General features: G+C 44.4%; 1 protein-coding gene across 1 annotated transcript in view; it reads right to left on the reverse strand.

Moving 5' to 3' along the window:
- Window positions 1–25629, reverse strand: part of ADA (adenosine deaminase) — a 266233-nt gene that overhangs the window by 159096 nt on the left and 81508 nt on the right. Inside the window, exon 3 of the mRNA XM_085619334.1 lies at window positions 8571–8690. Coding sequence (XP_085475460.1) covers window positions 8571–8690 — 120 coding nt within the window. The remainder of the gene's footprint in view (window positions 1–8570; window positions 8691–25629) is intronic.

Here is a 25629-nt window from a genome sequence, read left to right on the forward strand (position 1 = left end):
TGTTTCTCCGGGCCCGACCCTCGGAATCCTCCAGTCGACGATGCATCAGGGCGCTCGCCTGGCCAAGCATGCGCATCTCCTGTTGGAGGGCCGCCACGTCAGATGTGAGGCCCGAGGTAGAGTGGGCCAAAGAATCGACCCGGTCATTTGTTTTTGACAGATCGGCTCTCACGAGGCCCACGTCCACGAGGACCGAGTCGATCTTCTGCGCCAGAGTGTCAAAGCGCTGGTCCACCGAGGCCTTCATCTCGGCGATGGCGCCCATGACGTCTCGGAGGGTCAGGTCCGCGGGCAGAGCAGGAGCATCAGTCGGGCCCGTAGGGGACCTACGCAGCGCCTCTGGAGATCCCTTCTGGAGGGTGTAGCGGTCCATGTTGTTGGATTGATGGGCCGCGCCACGACGGGTCGACTTCACCTTAGCCCGGTCGCCATCTTGTTTTGTGGCCATGGTCGCGGTCCCCAAATCGAGCCAATCTCCTCAAAAAGGGGGTATACAATCCCGTTCAAGGGCTCTGGGGGGGGGCGACCACCGCTCCGCAGGATGGACCGCAGCCGGCGGGCCGGCATGGCACCCCAACGAGGCCACACCACCGCACACCGCTTCGTGACCCTACCTCGCCTGGCAGCAAGGAGGGCGCAAAAGCGAAAGTGAAAGTGCGGGGTGCGCGAGTCGCCCAGCCTTGCCCGCCGCTGTTATTCACTTTGTCGCCGGATCGCCCCACAACTCCAGTACGGGGGGCCGGTGTGGAGAAGGCCGCAAACCTTGATCGGTGCTCCCGCCGGTGTCCGAAGTCCGAATTGAAAACGGAAAACGGGCGTCACCTCAGCTCGGGTTCACAAACACAGTCCCCTCATCTAGGACAGGATTCGGTCAGGATTTATGCAGGAGGTCGCGGAGGTCCTCGGGAGCCTCGCACCTATGCGGCCATCTTGGGTGCGCGCTAGGCTCCTCCCCAAAAAGTGGTTATTAAGCGGTACCAAGTTTTAAGCAGCTATAAGAAATGAACAAATGTATATACTAGGCTGACCACCCTTCTTTATGGATTGAATAAAGATACCACAAATCCAACCAAATTTACAGACACACTTGTAATAGTTCCCACCAGTATCTTTGCTACAATAGTACACTATATAAATGCAAAATAACATATCTTAGAATACGCTACCATAAAATAATATATGCTTCTTCACCGTCTTATATTTTTTAACGTTTTTGTTCTTTCTTTATGGCCATTTACTTCATTACAATATAAAAACGCAAGGGGGGGAAATATGCATGACTGCTTTTCGTTTACCATTTCAAATCATTTTGAAGATTCCTTAGCTTGCCACTCAACAGCTTTGCGCCAGTCATTGTAGGACACTATCATTACTCGACTGGGAGCTTAGGTTGTCAAGAGATCGTATCATTTTATTGAATCAAATGATTTTTCAGCATTTGCTTTGATCAGTGCTTGTGATATCATGAATCATTCACAGCTGGCTAGTGCTCTGTGAGTTCTCAGTACATTTGTGCATTATTTTCCAACCCGAAATAATTGAACACCAGACTGTAGAGTAGTGTGTACCGCCCTGCCTAAAAAACACCCAACATCTAGATCATCTGCATCCCCTATATCACATTAATGACAGTTCCATCACTATCGGCAATGGCATCACTAAACCACATGAGGCAACATATGTGAATAAAGCTGTTGAGGGCAGCAGAAGTTATAGATTTTACGTGCAGCATTGACGCTACGGTGGACTTGCTAGAGTGATGGCTCATGCCTGGAAACCAAACCTTCTCAGAGATATATGAAGAAAGATATATGAGCACTGGTCGTCATCAGCTAAAGTTACTGCCAGCCTCTCCAGGGTAGGTAGGGGTCAGGTAGAACCTTGCCTCAGACACTAGGACAGGTGATGCAGGGAAGAGAAGAAAAATTAAACCCTCGCCTTCAGACAAACCGCTTGGAACGCACAAAGGGGCAGGGCATACATGTCACAGGCAAGTTTTGGAAGGATTATTTTCACACCTCCGCCACGTGGTATGACCAAGGTGTTCTGTAATCATTTCCCTGGTGCTAGCCAATCTCGAGGTGGTGGTGTGAAGGCAGTTTAGATCTCTGCATATACTTTCTTTCGTCTTCTTGCATGTTTGTCTACCTATCAGCCTCAGGGGGCGAAACACTTGTTGGCTGTTCTCAGCTACACTATACATCAAATGGCACACCCCACTTTCTGAACATGGAATTATTCACCTTTAAATAAAGAAATGAATGTCAAACAACAAATGGATGCTACTTTGATTTATTTTGAAAGGGAAGACATTCCTACTTTGTCATCTATTTACTTTTGACTGGAGTAATAAGGGTCTAAAACCCCATTGAAGGACTCACCTGCAAAAAACTGGGGGGGATATGTACAATGAAGTGGCGGAGCGTGCCGTTAGCCTCCTGGGCTTAATGACACGCTCCGCCACTTCGGAAACGCAAGGCTGCACCATATTTACAAGAATGTGGTGCAGCCTTGCATTCCCCCCTGCGATGGCGCTAAGTTTAGCAACTTAGCGTCAACGCAGGCACCCTTGCACGAGAGTGCAAGGGTGTCTGTGTGCAGGGGAGGATTGGTTATGTGTAGGAAGGTGTCCCTTCCTGCACATAAACAATCCTAAAATGCCATTGTGTAACTTTCATGTGTGCTGCTTCATGCAGCACACATGAAAGTTACAAAATGGCATTTTCCCAAAAGATTTTTTCATGTACAAGAAGGGACACCTGTCAGCACATCTACAACACACCAGTACATTTCCTACCTTTCACATACAGTGCATCCTGTCCATGGAGCTACATTGGGCCTACCTTAGGGGTGCCTTACATGTAAGAAAAGGGAAGGTTTGGGCCTGGCAAGTGGGTGCACTTGCCAGGTCGACATGACAGTTTAAAACTGCACTTGCAGACACTGCAATGGCAGGCCTGCAACATGTGTGCAAGGCTACTCATGTGGATGGCACAATCAGTGCTTCAAGTCCACTAGTAGCATTTGATTTACAGACCCTTGGCACACACAGTGCACTTTCCTTGGGACTTACCAGTAAATCAAATATGCCAATAATGGATAACCAATCATAATCACAATTTACACAGGCAGCACTTGCACTTTAGCACTGATCAGCTGTGGTAAAGTGCCCAAAAGTTCAAAAACCAGCAAAAACAAAGTCCAGCATACAGTTAAAAATACACGAGGCAGAAGAAAAAAGACGGGGGAACCACGCCAAGGATGCCAGGTCTAACAGTCTGCAAATTGTGTTTCTGTAGTGCAAACCGACCCAAAGGGCAGCAGAGTGCTGTACGATTCAAAGCTAAGTATAAAGTCAGTGAGCAATAGGAGAGGTAGCTGGTTTGTGGATGGTGAATGTCTTGTGATGTAGTGGTGTAGTGAGTGAATGTAATGTGGTGTAGTGTGCTGTGTGTGTGGTGTAATATGTGTGTACAGGACATGTTTTATGCATTAGTTTGGGCTGAAAATATCTTCATAGTATTGCTATACCCTGATAGAGTCCCAAACAAAATCTGCATTATGAGGACTTGTCCCTTTAGTGTATTTAGGTACGTTTGATCAACTGCATCAAAAAACCGAAGTGCAGGTGTGTGTGTGTGTGTGTGCACACGTGTGAATGTGTGACTGTGCTTTTTCTCACAGGTGCCCATAGTCTTTTTGTCATGGTCATGGAGCATACCATATTTCCTATCTCTGGCCATGATTATGATTACTTGCACATGCATTTGCATGCGCTCCTTTGGCCTACACTCATGGAATTCAGGATGTGTGGCTTTGTCTCTTGTTGTCTTTACATTAGCAGCCCTTATTCCCCTAGTACCCAGCTCCTCGTGCAGGGCAACGGTATCAACTCACCTTAGCGCCAAGACGTCACGGCAATCGAGCGCTTTATAAGTATGTCAGTCAGCCGTGTGCACCAAAAATACATCATGCTGTTTGGGCTACTCTATCCACAAAGGAAAAAAAGTGTTTGCCTTCAACCCAATCTATACTCATTTTCACCTCCTAAGGTTTGGCAATGGTTTCTAAGCGCTCTATCAGAGACTAATGCTATTCTAGATGAAAGTCGTTCCTCTAAAACATAGGGCGATGTTTGTCTTTGCATTTTAGCTATAGTACATGAAGTCTTGTAATTTATAATCCTGAGTTTTATGTTTGCTATATATATATTTCTCCCCCTCTTCCAGGCTGTTTTGCTCCCACAGAACCAGAAACTGTCATTTTTGATCACATGTCTTTCGGATGATAAACCAGCCTGAAGTTAACAACAGTTATCTTTTCATGACTTTTCGTTACAGCCTTAGCTCAGTGTTAGCTACTACACAGGGAAATTCCGCCATGTTTTATAAGTGACATATATCTGATTGTGTCTATTTGGTACAGAAGGTTCACAGATACAATTACCTCTGGATAGTAAATAAAGCGCCAGCTCGCTTTTATTTCCCCTCTTTCCCTTTCATTTCTTTCATTTTCCCTTTCTCCTTTTCAATTTCTCTTTTTCATTATTTCTATTTCTCCCTCTCTCACTCATTCACCCTCACACTTTCCCTTTTTCCCTATTCGCTCTCTCCCTCGCACACAGACACCCACTCTCTTCTCTCTATTTCTTTGGCATTCCTTCTCAGACAGAAAAAGAAAAAGAAAAATCTTCTATGCTCTCCCTCTATCTCCTCTCTCTTTTTCCATTTTCCCAAGTCTTTGTCTCTCTCTTACTTGGGTCTCTCCACTTCTCTATCACTGCCACTCCAATGACACACCCAGATACCGAGATAATTTTAATATATCTGAGTTTGTCAAAGATTATGGTCATATCCTATATATTAAGTCATCCATTACCTTAATCATCACGTGGCTCTCACGGTCAGAGTTCAACTACAGATTAAGTCTATTTGCCACATCCCTTACTACCACCATCTCTCAGGTTTCCTGAGCTGATATGGGGTTAAATGTATTACGTGGCTGTGCACGAATGTAACTTTTGACCGGAGAGAGCCTCTGTTGTATAAACATATTCTGTGAATTCCTCCAGCCACCTTCTGGCAAATCTCCCTTCCTTTTCCTCCTCGCTGCACCTTCTTGGCCTCTCTTCCCTGATTTCAAAACATTTCGTGTGCCTGAGCTTTGGTGCTGTTTGTCTTGCTCACTATCTGACATATCATCCGCACACCTATGTGGTTAGGTTTTTGTCCTACCTAAACAATGGACCCTGATTTCCTCCACATTTTAGTTGATAAAGATATTGAATAGAACCTATGGCGACCTATTCTAAAATATTTGGGGGAAACACAAAGCAGAGAACAACTTTGGGTGAGGATTTTCTGGTAAAAGTTGGAAGAACTGAAATGTGGCATGGTGGCAGCCCTGAAACAAAATAAAAAGCAACTGCCTGACTTGCTGCAAGTCACTGTAACTCTTTCTGGCACCCTTTCCATGCATCATCACAATTGTGAATGGGTCCCATTCATAATAAGTCTTTAATGCAAACCAGAACTCTGTGGAAGTCCTACAGGGTCATTAATCATTTTCCACATTGTATTATTCCTACATATAGTCTACTGGAGGCAGTAGCGTACTTGGCACCATAACCTTCCCAGATACACAAAAAGAGGACTCCTAAAAAGAAACAATCAATACGAAAGTTGATCAGGGTGACATTTTTGATCACGTGGTGTCAGCAGACAGGAAGTGTAAATCCGCCATTTGCTTTTCATTAACATTTATGATTTACAAGCTCCTTGCACCGCCATTGTGTCACTTTTTTGATGCAACGGCGGCGCAAACAATGCGGCCAAATTACAACGTGATGCATCTAGGGAGATGCGTCATGTTGTAATGCCCTGCATCAGATTATACCAGAGCCAGGTATAATATATGCAGGCTAGGCATTCCCACGCAAAAAGCCATGTAGAACTGACGGAGTGAAATTTACAACATTTCACTGCGTCACTCTACGCCTTCACTGCGTCAAAATCCCTATGCCTGCTCAGACCAGGAGTAAGGAATGACGCATGGCTTTTTGTATGAGACTCACCTATCTGAGGTGGCACATTGCTGGAGTTGCGTCACTTTCATGAGCAACTCCAGCAATGCGTCACTTTTGTTCCAACAGATAGGTCAGTTTTTCTGACGCATCTGTTAATCCTCGTGCCATGGAGCACTGTATTGTAAATAAGTTCGTCCATTGTGGCGCAAGGACATTTGGCACTGGCGCAAGGACACTGACGCATCTATGCAGATGAGTCAGTTTCTTGTAAATCTGCCCCTCAGATATTAAAACTGATACAATTTTGAGGAACCAGTATCCTGAAATTGTGCTGGTTCACTTTTAGTATTTGATGTTTAATCCTTCACTAATCCATGCACCTGAGTACAACCACTGACTTTTCACCCTTCTTCAACAGTTTACTCTTGACCCAGTTCCATGGGAATGATTCTGAGCTGCACAGTACAGGGGACAGTGAAATACTGGGGTATGCATTTTTTTCTGGTTGATATTTCCACCACTGTACTCGGGCCGGCTCTAGGGCGGTGCGATCGGTGCCACGGCACCGGGCGCTGACTTGGGGGCTCTAGGGCGGTGCGATCGGTACCACGGCACCGGGCGCTGACTTGGGGCGGGGGCGACATTTTTGAAAGGATATTAATATATTAAAAGCACCTGCTGCTGCGTTCCTGGCCTCCAGCAATTTTCAGCCGTCAATTAAAATGTCACAATACCTCTGGTGTTTAATATTCTTTCTGGAGAGATAGCAGAGGTTTGTCTAGTTGAAGTTTTGACTCATCCAAAGGTAGCGCAGAGGGTTAAAATGCCTGCTGCAAGGAACGTGTACCATGCTGATCAGAAAGTGTATATAATGTAAATAGGGCAGTGGGTTACTGCTTCTGTAAAATAGCTCTTTTTATTATTTGTAGTTTATAAGTCAAAATCCCAATATAGAACATTGAGTTATTAACTGTCATCAAGGAGCTGCATGCAAACCGCAAGGTATATGTTAGAGCTATATGATTTTTTGCACAGTCTTTCATTATCCTTATCTTCCCAAAGGGTTCATTTGGGTAGAAAACTATTCTTACTATTAAAGAGAACCCCTAACAATGGTGTTACATTTTAAATTCTGAATATGTGCTTTTCCAGAATATGGACCCTTAAACTATATTGCCTACCAGTATCCATGACATGTTTCTCCTACAATACACCTTGTAGTCCTGTCTGATGTAACATTTTCTATACACTGATTTACACACACATGATTGTCTCTGTGCAATGTGTGTGTGATGTAAAGTGGTCTGACACCTTAAACTGGTAAGAGTGGTGCTATAAAACTAAATGAATCTGAGAGACAATGGTTATGGAGACTAGACAGGCACTGTTAAAGGGTGCTAGTGAGGGAATCCATGGCAGAGGTGGTCATTGCTGGGGGGGGGGGGGGGGGGGTGCCTACAGACATTGTCGCACAGGGCGCCACCAGTGCTAAAGCTGGCCCTGACTGTACTGTACAGTTTCTAATTTCCTAGTCTGGACTGGAGAATAAAATGTGGTCCCTGGAATTACCAAGATCTTTACGGCATGCAGTTACCTGATTCAGGCCTTTTTCTGCAAACATTTTAAACCTGCTGTCAGTAGCTGGTAAATATACATGGAAAGTTAGTTGTACCGGGTGTCCTCCAATACAAGGTAAAACTCATAACCGTGCATGAGGTATCTACTGTGAATATACCACTCTGAACAACTCGAGATGTGACTAAATGAATCTGATTTACAAAACTTTTCCAAACCTAAAGTGGATTTTGGTATGCGAAAAAGTTATTGCCTAGTGATGGTTAAATACCAATCTTGATTGGTGGAAATTTACATTTACAAAGTGTATATGTCTACTGAAAACTAGTCAGCGTGTTGGATTTCCTGTATTCGCAAATCTAGGAGAAATGTGAGCATTTGTGAAGGGCATCCTGCAGGTGTGTTTTTATATAAAAGCTCCAGTGCTCAGTTTGTCCCATTAGCAAACTACAAGACTCCTTTGAAGCGTTCTTTGTATACTTCAATTAAATTAAACATGTTAATTCGAACATTTATGGCAAATAGAAGGATACAGTGATATAAGGAAATGTAAAAAAATATAAATCATTGCACTGGTCATGTCAAATTTTAAAATTCACCCAAAGGTAGGTTTCACCCAATTTTAAAAATTCACCCATAGGCAATTTTCTTGCAGTTTTTAAATTCAACCACCTAGGCAAATTGTGTGATGTAAAAATATCTGAAACATAACATAACAATGTAACATAACAATTTAACATAAGATTATAACACAAAATGATAACACAGGCTATCTTTAGAAGACCAACCTGGACTACAAGACATAAGTAAGATTACATAACACAATATTAAATAAAGTAGCAGAATTCAAGCACAGTGCAAATAGACATTTCCTTTGAAAAATAAGTACTGACTACATTTTTTCCTGGTTCTTGGCAACAGTGCTAACCAGAAATGCAAAATATAAATGTATATTTTTGGAATTACTTACGCAATTACAGGCATGTAATAAGTGAATTTAGTGAGGAATTCTGTAAGTGATAGTGGTTCTTTGTAAGAAACGAGCTTCAGAAGACTGTCTACGTTTTCGGGTAAAGGAATATTTCTTTTTCTAGAATAGAAAAAAAATAATTTTTGAAAGAACAATATTTTATACACAAGGGTATCGTGCATTAATTAGAACATGCGAGAGACTAGCCAATCAGAATTCCAGAAATGCACACAATAACTGTCAATATATGGATATAAAAAAAACGTAGACAAGAAACTATATTGTGTAGATTTATAATTAATGACAACAAAAGAAATACATGCAATATATAAAGTACAATAAATGCTCTGAAATATTGACTTGGGTAATTTTGGCTTTTCATGCAGAAATTAAAATAGATAATCACAGCTATAACTTCCAACCATGATGTTCAAAGTCAATCAATTCCTGATACTTTTTCTCCTTCAAGACGAGTAATCACTAATTTGAAATGTTTTGCTACACAGCAATGAGGACTTTACTAAACTCCTTTCAGACCAACATCTATTCCTAAAGATATCATCCTGTAAACAGCCTCCCGAAAGACCAGTTACAAGAATTTACGAAAATCAATCAACTATGAGCATAACCTCAGGGTACAAGAACATAAATAACAAATTCTGTTATTTCTTCTACTCTCATCCTTATATCCTACATTTATAATAATTGAATATATTATAGTCTTAGCTGTAGAAATGAGATTTTAATTGCTGTTGAAAGGTTTGAATCTAAATTAGACTCTTCCATCATAGAAAAGGTTCCCGGTATATAATTTGAATTTTTATAAACTGAAGATAATGTTAACCCCTTCCCCGCTCATGACGGAACCACTCTGTCATGAGCCACGGGTGCGCTGTGCTCATGGCGTAGTGGTTCCGTCATGCTGCGGCCGTTGGCGGCCGCTCCGCCCACGCGGCGCTAATTCCCCGCCTGTGCGGGCGATTAGCGCAGTGGGCGGAGACGTGACGGAAAAACTCCGTCATGAGCACAGCTCACCCGTGACTCGTGACGGAGTGGTTCCGTCACGAGCACAGTGCCACCGCAACTGCCCCCAAGCCCCCCCAGCGCCGCGGCGGAATTCCTGCCGCGTCGAAGGGGTTAAATCTTTTAAATAAACAAAACTCTTCTCTTGTTTCCAAATATTGTTTACATTGCTGACAGTTCATTTCAAAGAGAGCTTCCTAGTCATTAATAACTTTAGTCAAGCACTCTGTCATGAAAGGTGTTGGTTTTTAATTTCTCAGGTAACTGTCTTTAAATATTAACGCTTTCATCTGAATCCACATCAGCTCCAGCAAAGGAATAAACATAATCCACAGACTGAATGCAGTTTAGACCTGTTAAAGAAGGAGGACCAAGCTCGACTTTTTGAGCTCTGTGTTCAAGATCCCAAATTAAATAGTCTTCAAATGCAATTCACAAAAATGTATCCCAATTCTTTTTTTTTAGAGGGAAAAATATTGACCCATATAACAGAGTCTGGATTAATTTACATTTAACAGCAATGTGGGCCAGGGCTACCAGCACCCCATTATTGTCAAAAAACATTTCAACCATTGACATACTCATACATCTCACAGACAATATAGGAAAATGTTGATTCAATGAAATTTGTGGTCAGAAATGACTCCAAGATATTGGTCATTTGTGACATGCTCATTAAATAAGGGACCTGTTTTCTCCATTTAAATGCGGATTTCTGGCGGTCAAATTACATAATTATGGTTTTAGATAGATTAATCTTTAGGTTGTGCACTCCATTATAATATTGCATTAGTTGCCTTTGTCAACCCACTTAAGTCATAGATAAAATAAATCACCAGCATGCGCAACATGACTAACTTTTATCTCCCAACTTAGGTATAAAACCATCAGCATTATACAAATCAGACATGCATAAAGGAAATAACAGAGGTAATAACATGCCCCCTGTTTCAAACCTCTGGTAGTAGAATTCTATTGGATAGCCTTCGCCCACTGATCCGTTTTATTTTTGGGCTGAGGTCTGCCTATGTAGTTTGACCAAAAAATGAAGGAGCGAGACAGCAGTCCTCAACGAATGCAGTATGCCCCAAAGACGGTTTCCATATACTTTATCAAAAGCAGTCGAGTAGCCTAAATAACAACTGAAAGTCTAGGTCTTTATCTATTAATTGCTTTTGCCGCTAATAATCTCAAGCTCATGATGTTATCTGACATGGAACATTTCCATCACAGTAGTGCATCCCCTATCCCAGGAGATTCTAGGATTTAAACACATCCCTTGACTTTATAGGTTCAAACAGAGGGCAATGGGCATTTTTAAGCATGCATGGACTGATGTTAACAAGCATTGGCAAAACCAATATCTCTACCCTATGCGAGATTGATTGACACTGTCAATTTTTTTCCGCCATGTTGTAGAGTATCATGGCTGCTGGGCAGCCTGGCTGAAAGTAAAAAAAAAGTGAGGCAAAAGAAAATAAGTTATGACACGGCCAGTGTTGGCTGCATCATAACGCTTGTTTCGATTTTTTTTAAATGCTTTTTACTTTTGGCCATGCAGCACATCAGCCGCAATGCTGTACAACATGGCTAAAAAAAACACAGACAGCAAAAGATTTGGCATAGGCAAGACCTATTGGCTTTGCCAATGCTTGTTCTAAGTGTTGTCTCAGCTATTTCTAGAATTCAGCGTTCAAGCAGAGAGCAGATTTGCTTTTTCTTTATGTTTTGCAAATGGTGGTACACATTGTTTGCTAATACAATGAGCAACCTTTCCGGCAGCTCTAGTGTTGGGGAAAATGTTTCTGCAAGTGGCTCCACTTTTAGGGCAGGGGTTACATTAACAGTAAAAAAAAGCACAAAAGCGTGCATTACATTGCTATCCATATAGTCTTCAAACGGACTATCATGAAAAAACGCATTGGCTATATATATAAACCATGTTGGGAGGTACAAATACTTAGTACTGCCAGGGTGAAACATAGATTCACAAGCAAGAAGTTAAAAAATCAAAGGCAGTCACTGCCAAAAAGCACTGGGAAAATGACTTTCAGATGCAAATTTGTCATCCATAAGAATTCCTTTAAAACATGCCGCATATGCAAGTGATTTTAGACAGGAAGGGCCCTGGTGGTGGTACTGCTGCTGTAAGATCCAGCTGGTGTAAGCAATGCCCTGCTGTCAACACCACCTCCAAAGGCACGCAGGCCCTAGATTAGAATCCGAGAAGGGCCCAAAACCCTGGAAGGGGTGCACATGGGAGTTCGTTTTAAGCATGTTCCTTCTTCCAGCTCCACAGGATAAAAGCTGCTATCGGGTGGTAGTAGGGTGTCACTGCAGGATCCAGTGCTGAGCTCTGCTGCACCTACATTAATCACTGACACGTCCTGATAAGTCTGATGTCTATTACATACTGCTGCCGAGGCAGTGTTAGCTCTAGTTGTCTAATGCAATCAAGGATGCTTCTCTGACAGGGTATATATGCACTGTACAGTGATTATATTGCACAATACTTGAGTAAAAAAAAAGCTCTCTGCCTCCTGTTTAGAGATGCACTGGCACCGAGCAGCCTTGTGGGGGCTCAATACATACATAAAACACACACACCAGTTGCCTGCTCTGCACTCTTTGCCACAAGGATTCAGCAACTACAAGAAAGATATCGAACCCATCTTTTAAAACTGCAAGTAGTGGAAGGAGTTTAATGTGTTGTCTGTCACTCACCGGCAGTCTAAACTCAAAGTTCTCCTGCGCCAGTAGCTGCAAGTACCTCTCAATCATACTGCTACCAGAGGGCGCCATCCTTCCCAGTTATGTCAAATGCTTCACACTTTGACGTCATTGCCATGAAGCAAAAGCAACCACATCCATGAACACATAAGAAGGACTGTCGCTCCTGTTCCGTAATTGTGCATACAGACACGGTGGCCATGTCGAAGGAGAGAGTCTCATTCATAGAATGCCTACAACATACGAATGGCCAAGAAGCATACTGTTTTGCCCCTAATTTCTCCAAGGTATTCCTTTGCGCAGACTTCCAACTGCCAAAATCGATGTAAAACCAAGAAATTGAAAATATATTTGCGACGTACTATCTCAGAAGGGTACAGAGGCGTGTGGATGGAGACAGAGCGACAGATAACCTGAGTTCTCAAGTGGAGGGTTCACAGAAAAAGAAAACAAGCAGCGAAGCCGGAGGGGATTGGGACACGGAAGAGGTGCCCCAGTGAAAATAATGTCTGACATTTGATCTCGATCTCTGAATGCTCAGCAAATGTGATGAGAAAAGAACTTGATTCACAGCCTTGTTTACAAAGGCGCTCGTAGCAAATGAAAATACAAGTGCTCTTGATGAGGGCTCTTAAACAATGAAAAAAGAAGTTCCTACAGTGCTCACTAAATATGAGCAGTGGAGTAATTGGTACATGCTGTCAGGTAGGGAAAAACACAGGAAGAGACATGACGCATGCATGCCTTGGACAAATGGGGAGAAAAAATAGGAGATCGAAGATGGAGCCAGCAAATGGGAACCAAATGGGAAGCCTATGGGTGAGTTGAAGCCCACAAAGTATACACAACATGCCTCTTCGAGACAGCACATGCGCTGTCTAGCTGGGACCTATACATTTGCTTTTTATAGTTTTGTTTCAGCTTCCCTCCTTTTTGCAACTTAAATGTTTTTTTTTCTGAAATGTATTTTCCCTTCTTGGATCAGCAAATCAAATGCATTCATACATTGACTGATTACATTAATCAGGTTTACTGCCCTCATACTGAGGTGCAAGATGGTCATATTATTTATCATAAATACCTCTCATGCATCTGTGAATATTGCTTAAATTACCAATATATATATATATATATATATATATATGTGTATATATATATAAAACACACAGGTTGCCCCAATTGAGGATATCACACTATGAAGAGGTTACGCACACAGCCACCAGTAGCAGACCCTTCAGCCAGCCTTCCATTTCCTGTAGCGTAACTGCCAAACGCGTTTCGAGCATGTAATGCTCTTGTTCACTGGTTCTCATCAAATGAAATATGCAAAGCCGTTTAAAGTGGAACACTGATTTATTCAGATTCATAGTCCCGCCCACATGGGCATAGCAGAACAGGGCATGCTGGTCAATGTAGTCGCGGCCATAGTAGCTGACACAGTTCCGTCCAAAACCAGTTGGGTACCACTTTGCAAATTGAAGAGTTCACAAAAAAATGTCTTACCCAAGTGGGCACACGAAATGAAAGGGCCGCTTCCAAGCCCGCCAATATAAATCCAGCAGCTAGGCCCCCTTCACTCCTAGCAGCGCTCGGCATATTGAACGTCATGGATCCGCAGAGATAGCGGCGGGACATCCTTGCGGCTAGGCTGCCGCTCTACACAAAAAACACAGGTTGCCCCAATTGAGGATATCATACTATGAAGGGGTTACACACACAGCCACCGCAGACCCTTCAGCCAGCCCTCCATTTCGTGGAGCGTGACTGCCAAAAGCATTTTGAGCATGCTGGCATAGATGCCACACCTCCCACTTAAAAATCTGTGGAGGCATCCATGAAGGATTGACAAGCCGGATGTGCGAGTGGAGGCCCATTGGTGGGCTTGAAACGTCTCAGACAGCGGCACACAACTGAGGCACACACTACAATACCCACAAACCAATGCAGACTCATTCGATATGCCCATTGGAGGGCTCATATTTTTAAGTGGGAGGTGTGGCCTCTTTGCCAAAAGGACTGTCACGCCTCTGAAGAGTGCAATGAGCACGAAATGCGTCAGGCGTGAATCAACAGGCATGCTGTAAACTGGATCCACCCGCCGATCCGGCTTTTACCTCATGAAGGTTGCTGCAGTGGATGTCAGAGTGCATCTCCACAGGTGGGAACCTTGGAGCTTTTATTTTTACGTGGCCTCCCAGCCGCGGGAGATGCACCACCCGGAAATTTGGGGCCACAGAGCCCCGAATCACAGAGTCTCAATGTGGAGGCATCCATGGAGGATTGACACGCCAGATAATCATTGTATGCTCTATAAACCAATATAGAAATTTAAAATTTTAAAAAATGTACGTTCGTAACTTGCTCAATGTTTTGTATTCTTCTTGTCTTAATTGCTAATCAGAATGTATACACACAATTACACAATACACTGCTTATCTCAGTAGAAACCCTCACACTGTTATTTCTAATACTTATGACTATTGAAAGAATTGTATTGAAATGCTATTCATTACTCACATGAACTTCTACTAATAAAAACAGAAGCATTTCAATCCACCTGCTTCCAGTAGTCCTTGTAACCTAGGTCCACACAGCCTGGCGCTGGCAAATGCGAACCCTTAATATCGAACCCACAATATCGGTGAGACAGAATATCCAGGTGATTAAGTCTAGATTCTCTATACCTAACTTCACATATATGTACCAAAGCAGTACATGTATCTTGAAAGTACATGTATGTGGAGGTAGTAATAGTAAATCTACACTTCCCCATATGTCCCTACCTTGCAATATTTCTTCCCTCGATATTCCACTCTCAATATTGTTTTATCTTGATATTGTTTGTGTCAATATTCAGCAGGAACACCGTGCATAGTAAGACTTTTTTTGACTTGTCCAATCAAGCGGAACTATTTTTATGCTTACCTTATTAAGAGAAAAAAGACCATGGCTATGAATGTTTTTCAGCGTATTTCAGAATGTAAACATAGAAAGAGTCCTTCCTTCGCTAAAAAAAGGCGCAAGGACCAAAACATTTATTACCAAATTGTGTAGATGACAACGGCTATGGAATGGCGAGGCTGCCTATATTTGATTCCACCTCAAGCGTCTTTCCCAATTACCTTATACATCCTCCTTTTTAGATCACTCTTGCAGGACCTTTTTCATCCCTGCTTTCTCTCTCTCACTTTTCATATCTTTCTCATCCTCCTTCTTTCTCCCATTTCTGACTGTCTGTCTTGCTCGACGTCTGATCAGTGACGTAGCAAGGAGGCTGACGGTGGTTCGTACCAGGCGGCATGAGTTTTAGGGGCGGCGGCCTCCCCCCGCTTTTACCTGCGGCCATTGCAGGAATTGCCAGCATCCCCCCGCTTTTACAAGCATCACAAGGTCTAACTACGTCACTGAGTCTGATAATGAATATTAAGTTCCCGTCCCTGAAGATGACTGCCGGTGCCCACCACGTGCAACCATCTCAATAAATTAAGCACTGGACCAGGGTCTGACTCGAACTGGTAATGAAAGGCTTGCTTTATATTTTAGTGCAGAATCAGAACAGGTCAGCAGACCTCCAGGGTCTACATCTAAATGGTGTGAGCTATTGCTGCATGATTGCCCTTCACTCTGAGGCCTTCACCTGCCACTCATGGCACCTTAATACATGTGACAGTCAATTATCGTAGGATAAACGACTGCTCTTAAAGTACCTGATGCTTACTTAACCCCTTCGATGCGCATGACGGAGCGGTTCCGTCATGCGCATCGGTTGCGCTGTGCATAGGACGGAACCGCTCCTTCATGGCCCCGCCCGCGCAATAGAACCTTCAGCACAGTGTGGTAATCCGCTCCTCGCTGAAGGGGTTAAGCTCCTGTCTTACCTGAAGGAATCGGAGTAGTGCGATAGGTGGCTCAATTACTTTGGTTAACATGGGCTGGGGTCCAAAGCCAATCATTGGGAAGCATGACTAGCATCTCCAATGACCTCTTTGAAGTACCCATCACAACCAATGCTAAATAAAGTAACTCCACTCATGAGTGGGGCAAAGCCAGAGCTTATTTTAAATAGAAGGAAGTGGTGATATAAGAGTGTTGGGCCCCAATGAGTTACCATGTCATGAAATAAATATTGAATCAATTACATAATTCTGGAAAGCTCAGGGAACCACTTCCTTTCAAAAAGGCCCCTGGCCCTGACCTTTGCTGCACTTGTCCAGAAATATGCAGCCACACCGAAAAGCGCTTTGTAAAACAATCTACAACTGTCAACATGTCTGTTAACTCCACATTCAAACTCCTAACTTAAGAAAAACTGGTCTTGTGGCATGCAGGGGCCTCTTAACAGAACCGTATGCACACCAGATAACAAAGGAAAAGTCTGCTTTTGATGCATCGCACTCTTTGATCGGTTATGTCAGTGTGACAACCACATAGAAATTTGAAACGAAAGACTTGACCAACTAACTCAGTCGATGCATATCGCTCCTGAGGTGAAACTACTGCCCTTGGCTCTCCGCATCGTCACTTCCACAGAATGAAACTCTTGCCTCATTACATTCTTGAAATTGACTGCCTTGCAGAAGGCTGAGCTGTCACGAACTGTTAATCAGGGCCACTGAAATTATGCGGCAGGTGAGGACCACATTATGTGGCAGGGTTGACTAAAATATGCAGCAAAAAAGCAAATTACGTAATCAGGCACATTTTGAAGCACCACTACTTCATTTTTACACATATTAACAAATTAGCAAGACAAATGTTATATTTTATTAATATAAGTTTAACACCTAAATACAGCAACCAGCAAATGAAAAGTGACCTGGCTCTGCGTAATAGAAGGCCTGCCACCGAGTAACAGTAGTGTTTTAGTAACCTTTGTAATACATTTTCATTAGTCTGAGCTAGAAACAGTTTTTTGTTAAAATCTACAAATTATGCAGAATATGATGGATTATGTGGCAAGTGTGGCAAATCCACAATTTTGCAAGAACACCAGCTGCAGAATCATACACTTTCAGTGGCCCTGCCGTTGGTGTACTAAGAAGGCAATGGTCTCTTCCACTGAAGCATGTGATATTAAGAATAACAAACGATGTCAACAAGCTTGCTGACCTATCACATTTATAAATGCAACTCAAGCCTGCTCTGGTAACCCTGCCGCTGAAGGAGACCAATGACAATCCAGGATCCATTGTAGTCAACTGCTGGCCACACAGAAACAAGCCCAAACGTCCACGCTGATCCTCTCAGAATCATTTTACACAGCCAACCACAAATTACTCTGAGAAGAGCAAATTGGATTATTGGAGGAAAACTCCTCCGATTTTCATGTCCTTCCTGTATACCAGGTCTCCCAAAACAACACCAGCCCGACCTTCTTCTGTGCTTCCCTCACAAACATCTGCAGATATTTCAATATGTGCTACCATGTCTATTTCACAATGACACTCCTATCCAATGAGATTATAGCACAAACCCTGGAATCATCAGTAAGGTATGGACTGCATTAAATGCATTCTAATATGTATGCATTAGAACTGTCTTTGTTTCTGAGGGCATCATTGCAAGTGACCTGGCGGGGTTCATGTTGTTACTTAACACACCTGATAAAATCCAATATCACGCGGTTCAGAATTTTAGGTTCGATAAATATCTATTATGACTGTTTTCCCTTTAATATGGACTACCATGTGGATTTTTGTGCCTACCACGCCAATACTGGCATGTCGCAGTAAATGCTGAGCTTTTCCCCCAGTTAAATTCCACCAGGTTTTCCTGCTTAACGTTAACGGAGGGTGCAAACTTTATAGTCCCTGTAATTATCGAGTGCAAAAAGCATCACACCGCATATATTTGTAAAATATGCACAGGTGTTGGACAGTGATGACAATTTAACTGCCCAGATATAATCATACTTTAAGTCCTAGATTTAGCCACAATACTCCAGTCATTTCTGCACACTTCCGTTTTTAATGGCCATACTCTTAAAAATACCAAGGCTGGAGTGGCTGTACTTGGCATCCGGTGCTTCCCTGGGCAGCTGGAAGGGTGCAGGGCCAGTTTTGTTAGTGGGGGCCAGTTTTGTATCAGTGCAGTAGTTGAAAAAGCATTGCAAAGTTCCTTGTATATTCACTAGTTTTCGGGCAACAATAAAAGTGTCGAGTTAACTCTGGTGATTAATGTTCTTGCTAGAGAAAGATGGGAGTTTTGTCTAGTGTCATCTAAGGTAGAAGAGAGGGTTAATATGCCTGCTGCAAATAATGTGTACCATGAAGTGCTTAATTTGAGCCAGTGGTTTCCGGTGCTCAGCACCAGCACTTAATCATCAACACCAGCGCTTTTCATAAGTACCAGTTAAGGATTCATTCATCTTCATTTATGGTAAGCACGGGTATATTAAGTTATTTGCCAGAATCACAGGATTTTGAGTCGATGCTGAGATGCAAACCTGGTTCTTCAGCTCCAGAGTCGCCAGCTCTGGCCTTTATGCCACATCCTCTCCCAACTTTCATGGTTAGTAGCTGGTTCTGTTTTACGCAGAGCTAACATGAAAAATGTGCTGGTGCAAGCTGCCTCCAAATTACCCACTGGTACCATGCTTATCAAGGAACAATATTTTATGTGCATAGCTCAGTGCCAGACCAAGCACTCTTCAGAAGTGCCTACCAGTATGGATGAAATGTCAATCCTACACCTTGTTGTCCCCTTTGCCTCATGTAACATTTTCTATACACTGATTTAAGCGAGTACGATTCATTGTTTCTGTAAGTGTGTGCAATGTAAAGTACTCCGACACCCTACACTGGTATGAGAGGTGCCATACAACAAATAAAATACATGTGAGAGAGGTTCTAAGGAGAGATGAGAGTGAGGGAGTCATTGAAGAGCTCTAACAAAGTTTGTCGTAGCCTAGTGCACAGTAAGGTCATCATGTTTTAAAAGCTAATAGAATTGAATAAATAATGACAAATGTGTTGTAGAATGCACCCATTTTCTCCCAAATGTTCTTCAGGGGAGAACCCACCCCAAACCCCCCTTTTGAGTGGTCAGGCTCGCTCGCTGAATTCGCTATGTATCCTACGGCGCCTGGCTTTGAAAAATTTGCCAGGGCTGCTTTGGGTTCCCAGTCCAGCCCTGCAAAAAAAAAACATGATTGTTGTCGCTTCGGATGCAAATCTGTTTTTGACTTGAAAGGTGAACAATGTTGCTAAAAACTAGTTCTGCAACCTGAGTGTTTTCCGGAAAACTGCCTTTTACTTTCATTTTAGCTCCCTCTGAATGAACGTGCCACTATGCTGAACCAAGTGTAGCTCTGTTTATTTATTTATAAAGCTTTATATAGCGCAACTAGACCCAAGAGGGTATCAGAGCGCTTTACATTTAGGATCGTTGCGTTAAAAGTTAAGTAATTTATAAATCATTTGAGCTACAAAAATATTTTTTTGTAAGTGAGCAACATCATGCAAAAGAAAGGGGGAACCCGAAGGCCTGGACGACTTTCTATTGGCGGCTCGGCTCCCCCGTTTGGACCCGGAACACGGGAAAGACCTCGGGGATGCCATATCGCTGAGCGAGATTCGCGCAGCAATCAAACACATGGCCAGGCGAAAGACCCCAGGGGCGGATGGCCTGCCTGTCGAGTTTTATGCGGCGTACACGGAGTTGCTGGCTCCGCAGTTGCAGGTCATTTACAGTGAGGCATGGCGAGTTGGGCGTTTACCCGCCTCCGCCCGGGAGGCGATAGTGGTACCTTTGCTGAAACCCGGAGGGGATGCTAGTGCCCGCACGGCATACCGTCCGCTCTCCATGCTGACGGTGGACTACAAAATCTTGAGCAAAATATTGGCGTCACGCCTGTTGACCCATATGACCGCCCTGGTTCATCCAGATCAGGCGGGCTTTATTCCCCGGCGTAACACGGCCACCTCAGTTCGACGTTTGCTGCGGGTGATGGAGGTGGGCCGGGACGCATACCCAGAGGCCTTCACGCTCTCGGTCGACATAGAAAAGGCCTTTGATAGTGTAGAGTGGCCATATCTCTATCGAGTGTTGCAGGCATTTGGTCTGGGGGATGGCTTTGTACGCTGGACCACCTTGCTCTATAACGATGCCACGGCCCGCGTGAGGATGGGGGCGACCATATCGGCCCCCTACCGAGTGCGGAGGGGAACGAGGCAGGGCTGCTCGCTATCCCCATTGTTATTCGCCCTGGCCATTGAGCCCATGGCGGCGCATGCCTGACTGGGGCGCTCCTACGTTGGAGTACAACTGAGGGGGGAAGCCCACTATATATCCCTTTATGCGGATGATCTGCTGATGTTCTTAGCAGATGCAGCTGGCGCGCTACGCGGAGCAGTCGCCTTATTGGAGGTTTTTGGTCGCCTGTCCGGGCTCAAGGTAAATTGGGGCAAGACATGCTTGTTCCCGTTGTTGCCGGGTGGACAAGCTCCCCAGTCGCTGGGAGAGATACGATGGGAGGGTAGCTGCCTGCGCTATTTGGGGGTTAATATCTATCACACCCAGTCGGATTTGCTGGAGGGGAATGTTGGCAGAGCCATTCGAGGCTTGCGCGGTAGCATAGGTTTTTAGAGTACGCTTCCACTTTCGTGCGCTGGGAGGGTGGCGCTACTGAAGAGGGTGGCGTTACCCCGCCTCTTATACTTCTTTCGCACCCTGCCCATATGGATACCAGCATCGCTTTTCGAGCGCCTTCGAGCACTGTCTACGGGCTTTATTTGGGGCTCGGGAAGGCGGCGGGTGGCTTTGACCACATTGCGGTGGCCGAGAGCGGAGGGGGGCCTGGCGGTCCCGGACTTTGAATGGTACTATCTGGCGGCACAACTCCAGTGGCTCACACAGGCGGTGGCTAGGGAGTATAGAGGCCCGGAGGGCCCACAGGGCAGGTTGATCCAGTGTCATGTGCTCGCCTTCATAGTCCTTCAGCAGCGGATGGACCTTGCCCAACTTGCTCTAGAGGAACGCACCCTCAGGTTGTGCTGGAACCGGTGCCAGAAGAGGGCCGCCATAACTCACCCTTATGCCCCGGAGATCCCCCTGGGTATGTGTACGGCGCTCCCGCACGGGGGCGATTGGTCGGGACTAGCCGCTTGGGAGGAACTGGGCGTCCAAGTAGTGGGTGATTTATTCAGAGAAGGGGTGTTGTTGCCCTTACAAGACTTGCAAGACTCTTGTAAATAGTCCCCGCGGGGGGACTATTTACTTCACGCAGCCCTTGTAGCGGGCCTCCAGAGACATTGGAATATGGGGCTCTCGGAGCCGCCGATCGCCGCGGGCTGCCAATATGTAGTGATGGCGGTGGGGACGTCCAAGGCCATTACCTGTCTCTACCGCAGATTGTCGACGGAATGCCTGCGACCCCTAGACACGTTGAGGGATAATTGGGAAGTGGACCTCGAGAAACCCATCCCCGAGTCGACATGGTCCATACTGGTGCGGCGGGCCTGGAAGGGAACGCGTAATGCCCGGTTTCAGCTGGTTCAGTTTTTTACGCTACACAGGGCTTATTTGACGCCGGTTAAGATATCGCAATATTTTGGTGGCTTTCACTCTCAGTGCCCGCGGTGTGGGGGAGATGGGGCTGATTTTCGTCATATGTTCTGGTCATGCGCGCAGTTGGGTGACTACTGGGAAGATGTTATAGATTGCTTGAATCAGGTGACAGATCGCTCTATTGCACCAGAGATGGGGGCTTGCCTGCTGCTTTGGTTTCACCACACCCGCCGAACGAAGATTACCAGTAAGTTCTATGACTTAGGGTTGATCATGGCCAAGAGGGAACTGACCATGCATTGGAAAACACGGGCGGGGCCTAGCTTTTTGAGGTGGAGGACGGCGTTTGCGAGATGGGCAGGCGCAGAGGGCACTCTCCGGTTGCAATTAGCCCTTCGGAGGGTTGATGAAAAGGCACTAGCGACGGCCCGAGCTTGGGAGGCGCTGGTGGTGGAACTTCAGGGGCTGATGTCTGATGTGGGTGGAGAAGGGAGCACCTCTGATCGACAGGAGGAAGCGGCGAGCGGGGAGTAGGCAGGGGGTCGTGGTGAGGTCTGGACGCATAAAGTGTGGGTCGACATGGGGGAAAGCCCGAGTCACCTAGGGAATTTGCCTGCACAAGAATGGAATGTGGAAAAGCCAAAAAAAAAAAAGATTTTCAGTTTAAAATGAGAGTGCTAAGGAAGGAGTAAATAAGACACTCGGAAGACAGCTATCCCTTCCATGGACAAGGTAATGTTTAATTAACAGTCTGCTACTTTTAGATGTGACACATTTTCAATTCTTGTTATTCACAACAAAATCGTTGTCACTCATTTATCTGGAAATGTTAACAAGCATCAACGAAGCCAATATGTCTGGTTTGTGTCAGGCGCATGTTTGTTAACAGGGGTCCACCACCGCTAACTATAGTGGTGTTTGCAGTGTCAGCCATGTTGCAGTGATGCACAAGAATGTAAATGAGTGCTCAAATGGGATTGCAAGACAGCCATTTTGAAATGTTTTCTCTTGGGAGAGAGGCCATCTTGTCTTGATGCCTGATTTAGAGTTTGGCAGACGGGTTAGTCCACCACAAACATGACAGAGGTAACATCTACCTTATTGCACGTGCCATAAGATATACTGTATTTGTAATAATGCTTAAATAAAAAACTCACAGCAAAGCACCCAAATACATGTCTTGTGACATGCTGTGTGAAACACAGGATTTTAGTTTGCATCTTTTAAGCCACACCTTTGATTACAAACACTTTGGGAAAGGATTCCTAGTTAAGCTTCTTTGGCCACACCGGTGTCAAAGACCCTACCACTTTTTTCATCAAACATAAGTTTGAGACAAAGCTCTTTTTGATATTTAACTATACCACTTCATCCACAACAGGTCAGTTTTGTCAACGGAACTACAATCTAGCACCCCCGCTGGTGGCTCAGTAAGGGAGGTATCTTGCCTCATTTTATGGGTGTACCAGATATGGGTAAACCACACACCCATGTTTCTGCAGATCACTAAAATATCAGTTTTATCTCTGGGTGACCTACAGCATGTCCACTCCTGAATCTCCAAAAGACATCTCCTGAAATTGGTAGCCAGTGGCTCTGACCTCTCCCAAACCTGTGGAGCATCTCAGAATCACTGGTGTGCTTATTAAATTGTAAACATGAGCAATAAAATGGCAGTTATGCTAGTGAATGTTTAGCCTTGATAGTAATCCATGCACAATGTGGAATACGGATTCCATGCAAAGAGAGTAAGATGGAGAATAACTCCATGTAAAGTCACTCATGTAGATGCAAACTCCATGCAAAAGCACACACATGGAGGCAAACTCTAAACAAAGGCACTCAAATGCAGGCAACCTCCATGCAAAGGGACTCCCATGAAGGCAAACCTTATGCAAAGGCACTCACAGAACAGACTCCATACAAAAGGATTCAGATGGAGACAGACTTCATGCAAAATGACTCATAAGGATACAGACTCCATACAAAGGGACTCAGGAGTAGACAAACTCCATACACAGGGTCTCAGATGGATTCAAAGTCCATGCAAAGGCTCTCAGATAGACATAGGCTCCTTATAGAGGAAGACATACTCCAGGCAAAGGGACTCGGATGGAGACAAACTATGCAAAGAATCTCAGATTAAGACAAGCTCCTCAAATATGATTTAGGTGACTGACTCCATAAAAATTTAATCCAATTAAGAAAGTTTGAATACAAATGGACTCAGAAGATACAGACTCTGTACAAATTGACTCACATGCATATAGGCTCCATGCACATTGACTCAGCAGGCTCAATGCAAAGAGAATCAGATGGAGAGAGACTCCATACAGACACCATGAAGACAGACTCCATACAGAGGGATTGATATGGATCCAGGCTCAGGGACTCGGACAGATCAGGCTTCACACCAAGTGACTGACGGATACAGCACAGGCCCCGTGCAAAGGGACACAGATGGATCAGGCTTCTTAGAAAGAGACTTAAATTGATACAATGTCCATGCATGGGGATCAGATGAATAAAGGCTCCTTACATATGAACTCAGATGGAAAAAGATTCCATACAAAGGGACACGGATGCCCATACAAATTGACTCAGTTGGAGACTGGTTCCATTAAAAGGGTCTCAGATTGATGTATGCTCATTCCTCAGGCACTCACACTGATATGGGCTCCAGACAGAGACTCAGATTGATACAGGCCCCATACACTGGGACATAGACGGATCAGGTTTCGTTCTAAGTGACTCTGACAAAGACAGGCTCCATGCACAAGGACTCAGTTGGATACAGGCCCCATACAAAGGGATACATGGAAGCTCTGCACATAGGGACACCGGTGGAAACAGACAGCTTCCAATGGGACACAGGTGGTTCAGGCTCCATACAAATGGACTTAGATGGATACAGGCTTCATACAAAGGGACACAGATGGATACAGGCTTCATGCTTAGGGACACATGGATAAAAGCTCTACATATAGGGGCACAGTTGGATACAGACCCCATACAAAGGGATACATGGAAGCTCTGCACATAGGGACACAGGTGGATACAGACTGCTTCCAATGAGACACAGGTAGATCAGGCTTCACACAATGGGATAAAGGTGGATCCGGCTCCATTTTTTGTTTGATCTGTTTATTGAGTTTTTACATTTATGATACATAGAACAATCACATATAAAATGTGTGGGACCAGTAAACATTTACAACAATCAAAATGTTTTCAAGCATCGTACCACAATGTAAAAAGAAATGTCCAAACTGCCCATGTTTGTGCAGTGTAATGTTAGGTATCCAATACAGCAGAAATAGATCATATCAGTCAATACCTCCTAACATTGCAATAAATGATCACGGTTACGGGGCCTTTTGCCACAAACAAATTTGTTCAACATGCACTTTTCCCAGTGGCATCTGTGGCCCCTGCCGTATCATCTGGGTTGGTGATCAAACTACTTTATGTATAACAATAGAACATTGAACAACAATCCAAAAGGAAAAGATGGGAGGGCAGGATCAACTAAGATAAGGGCAGACAACCCACATCTATCATAATAATGCCAGTGTGTCCGTTTTAGATATGTTCGTATTAATCTCATACTGCTGCATGCTGGGCCAGTATACAGGATCTGTGACAATTGTTCCATATCATCCCAGTAGCAGGACACACTACAACCCATGTGTAACCCATATTAAATAACGTTGGAAGTGTCTAAGGGGTCATCCGGGGCGTTTGCTACTTGGAGCGCAGTCAAGATTGTATTCCAAGCAGTCGAGATAGGGTACTTGTG

The sequence above is a fragment of the Triturus cristatus genome, chromosome 7 (assembly GCF_964204655.1).
Source record: "Triturus cristatus chromosome 7, aTriCri1.1, whole genome shotgun sequence".
NCBI lineage: Eukaryota > Metazoa > Chordata > Amphibia > Caudata > Salamandridae > Triturus > Triturus cristatus.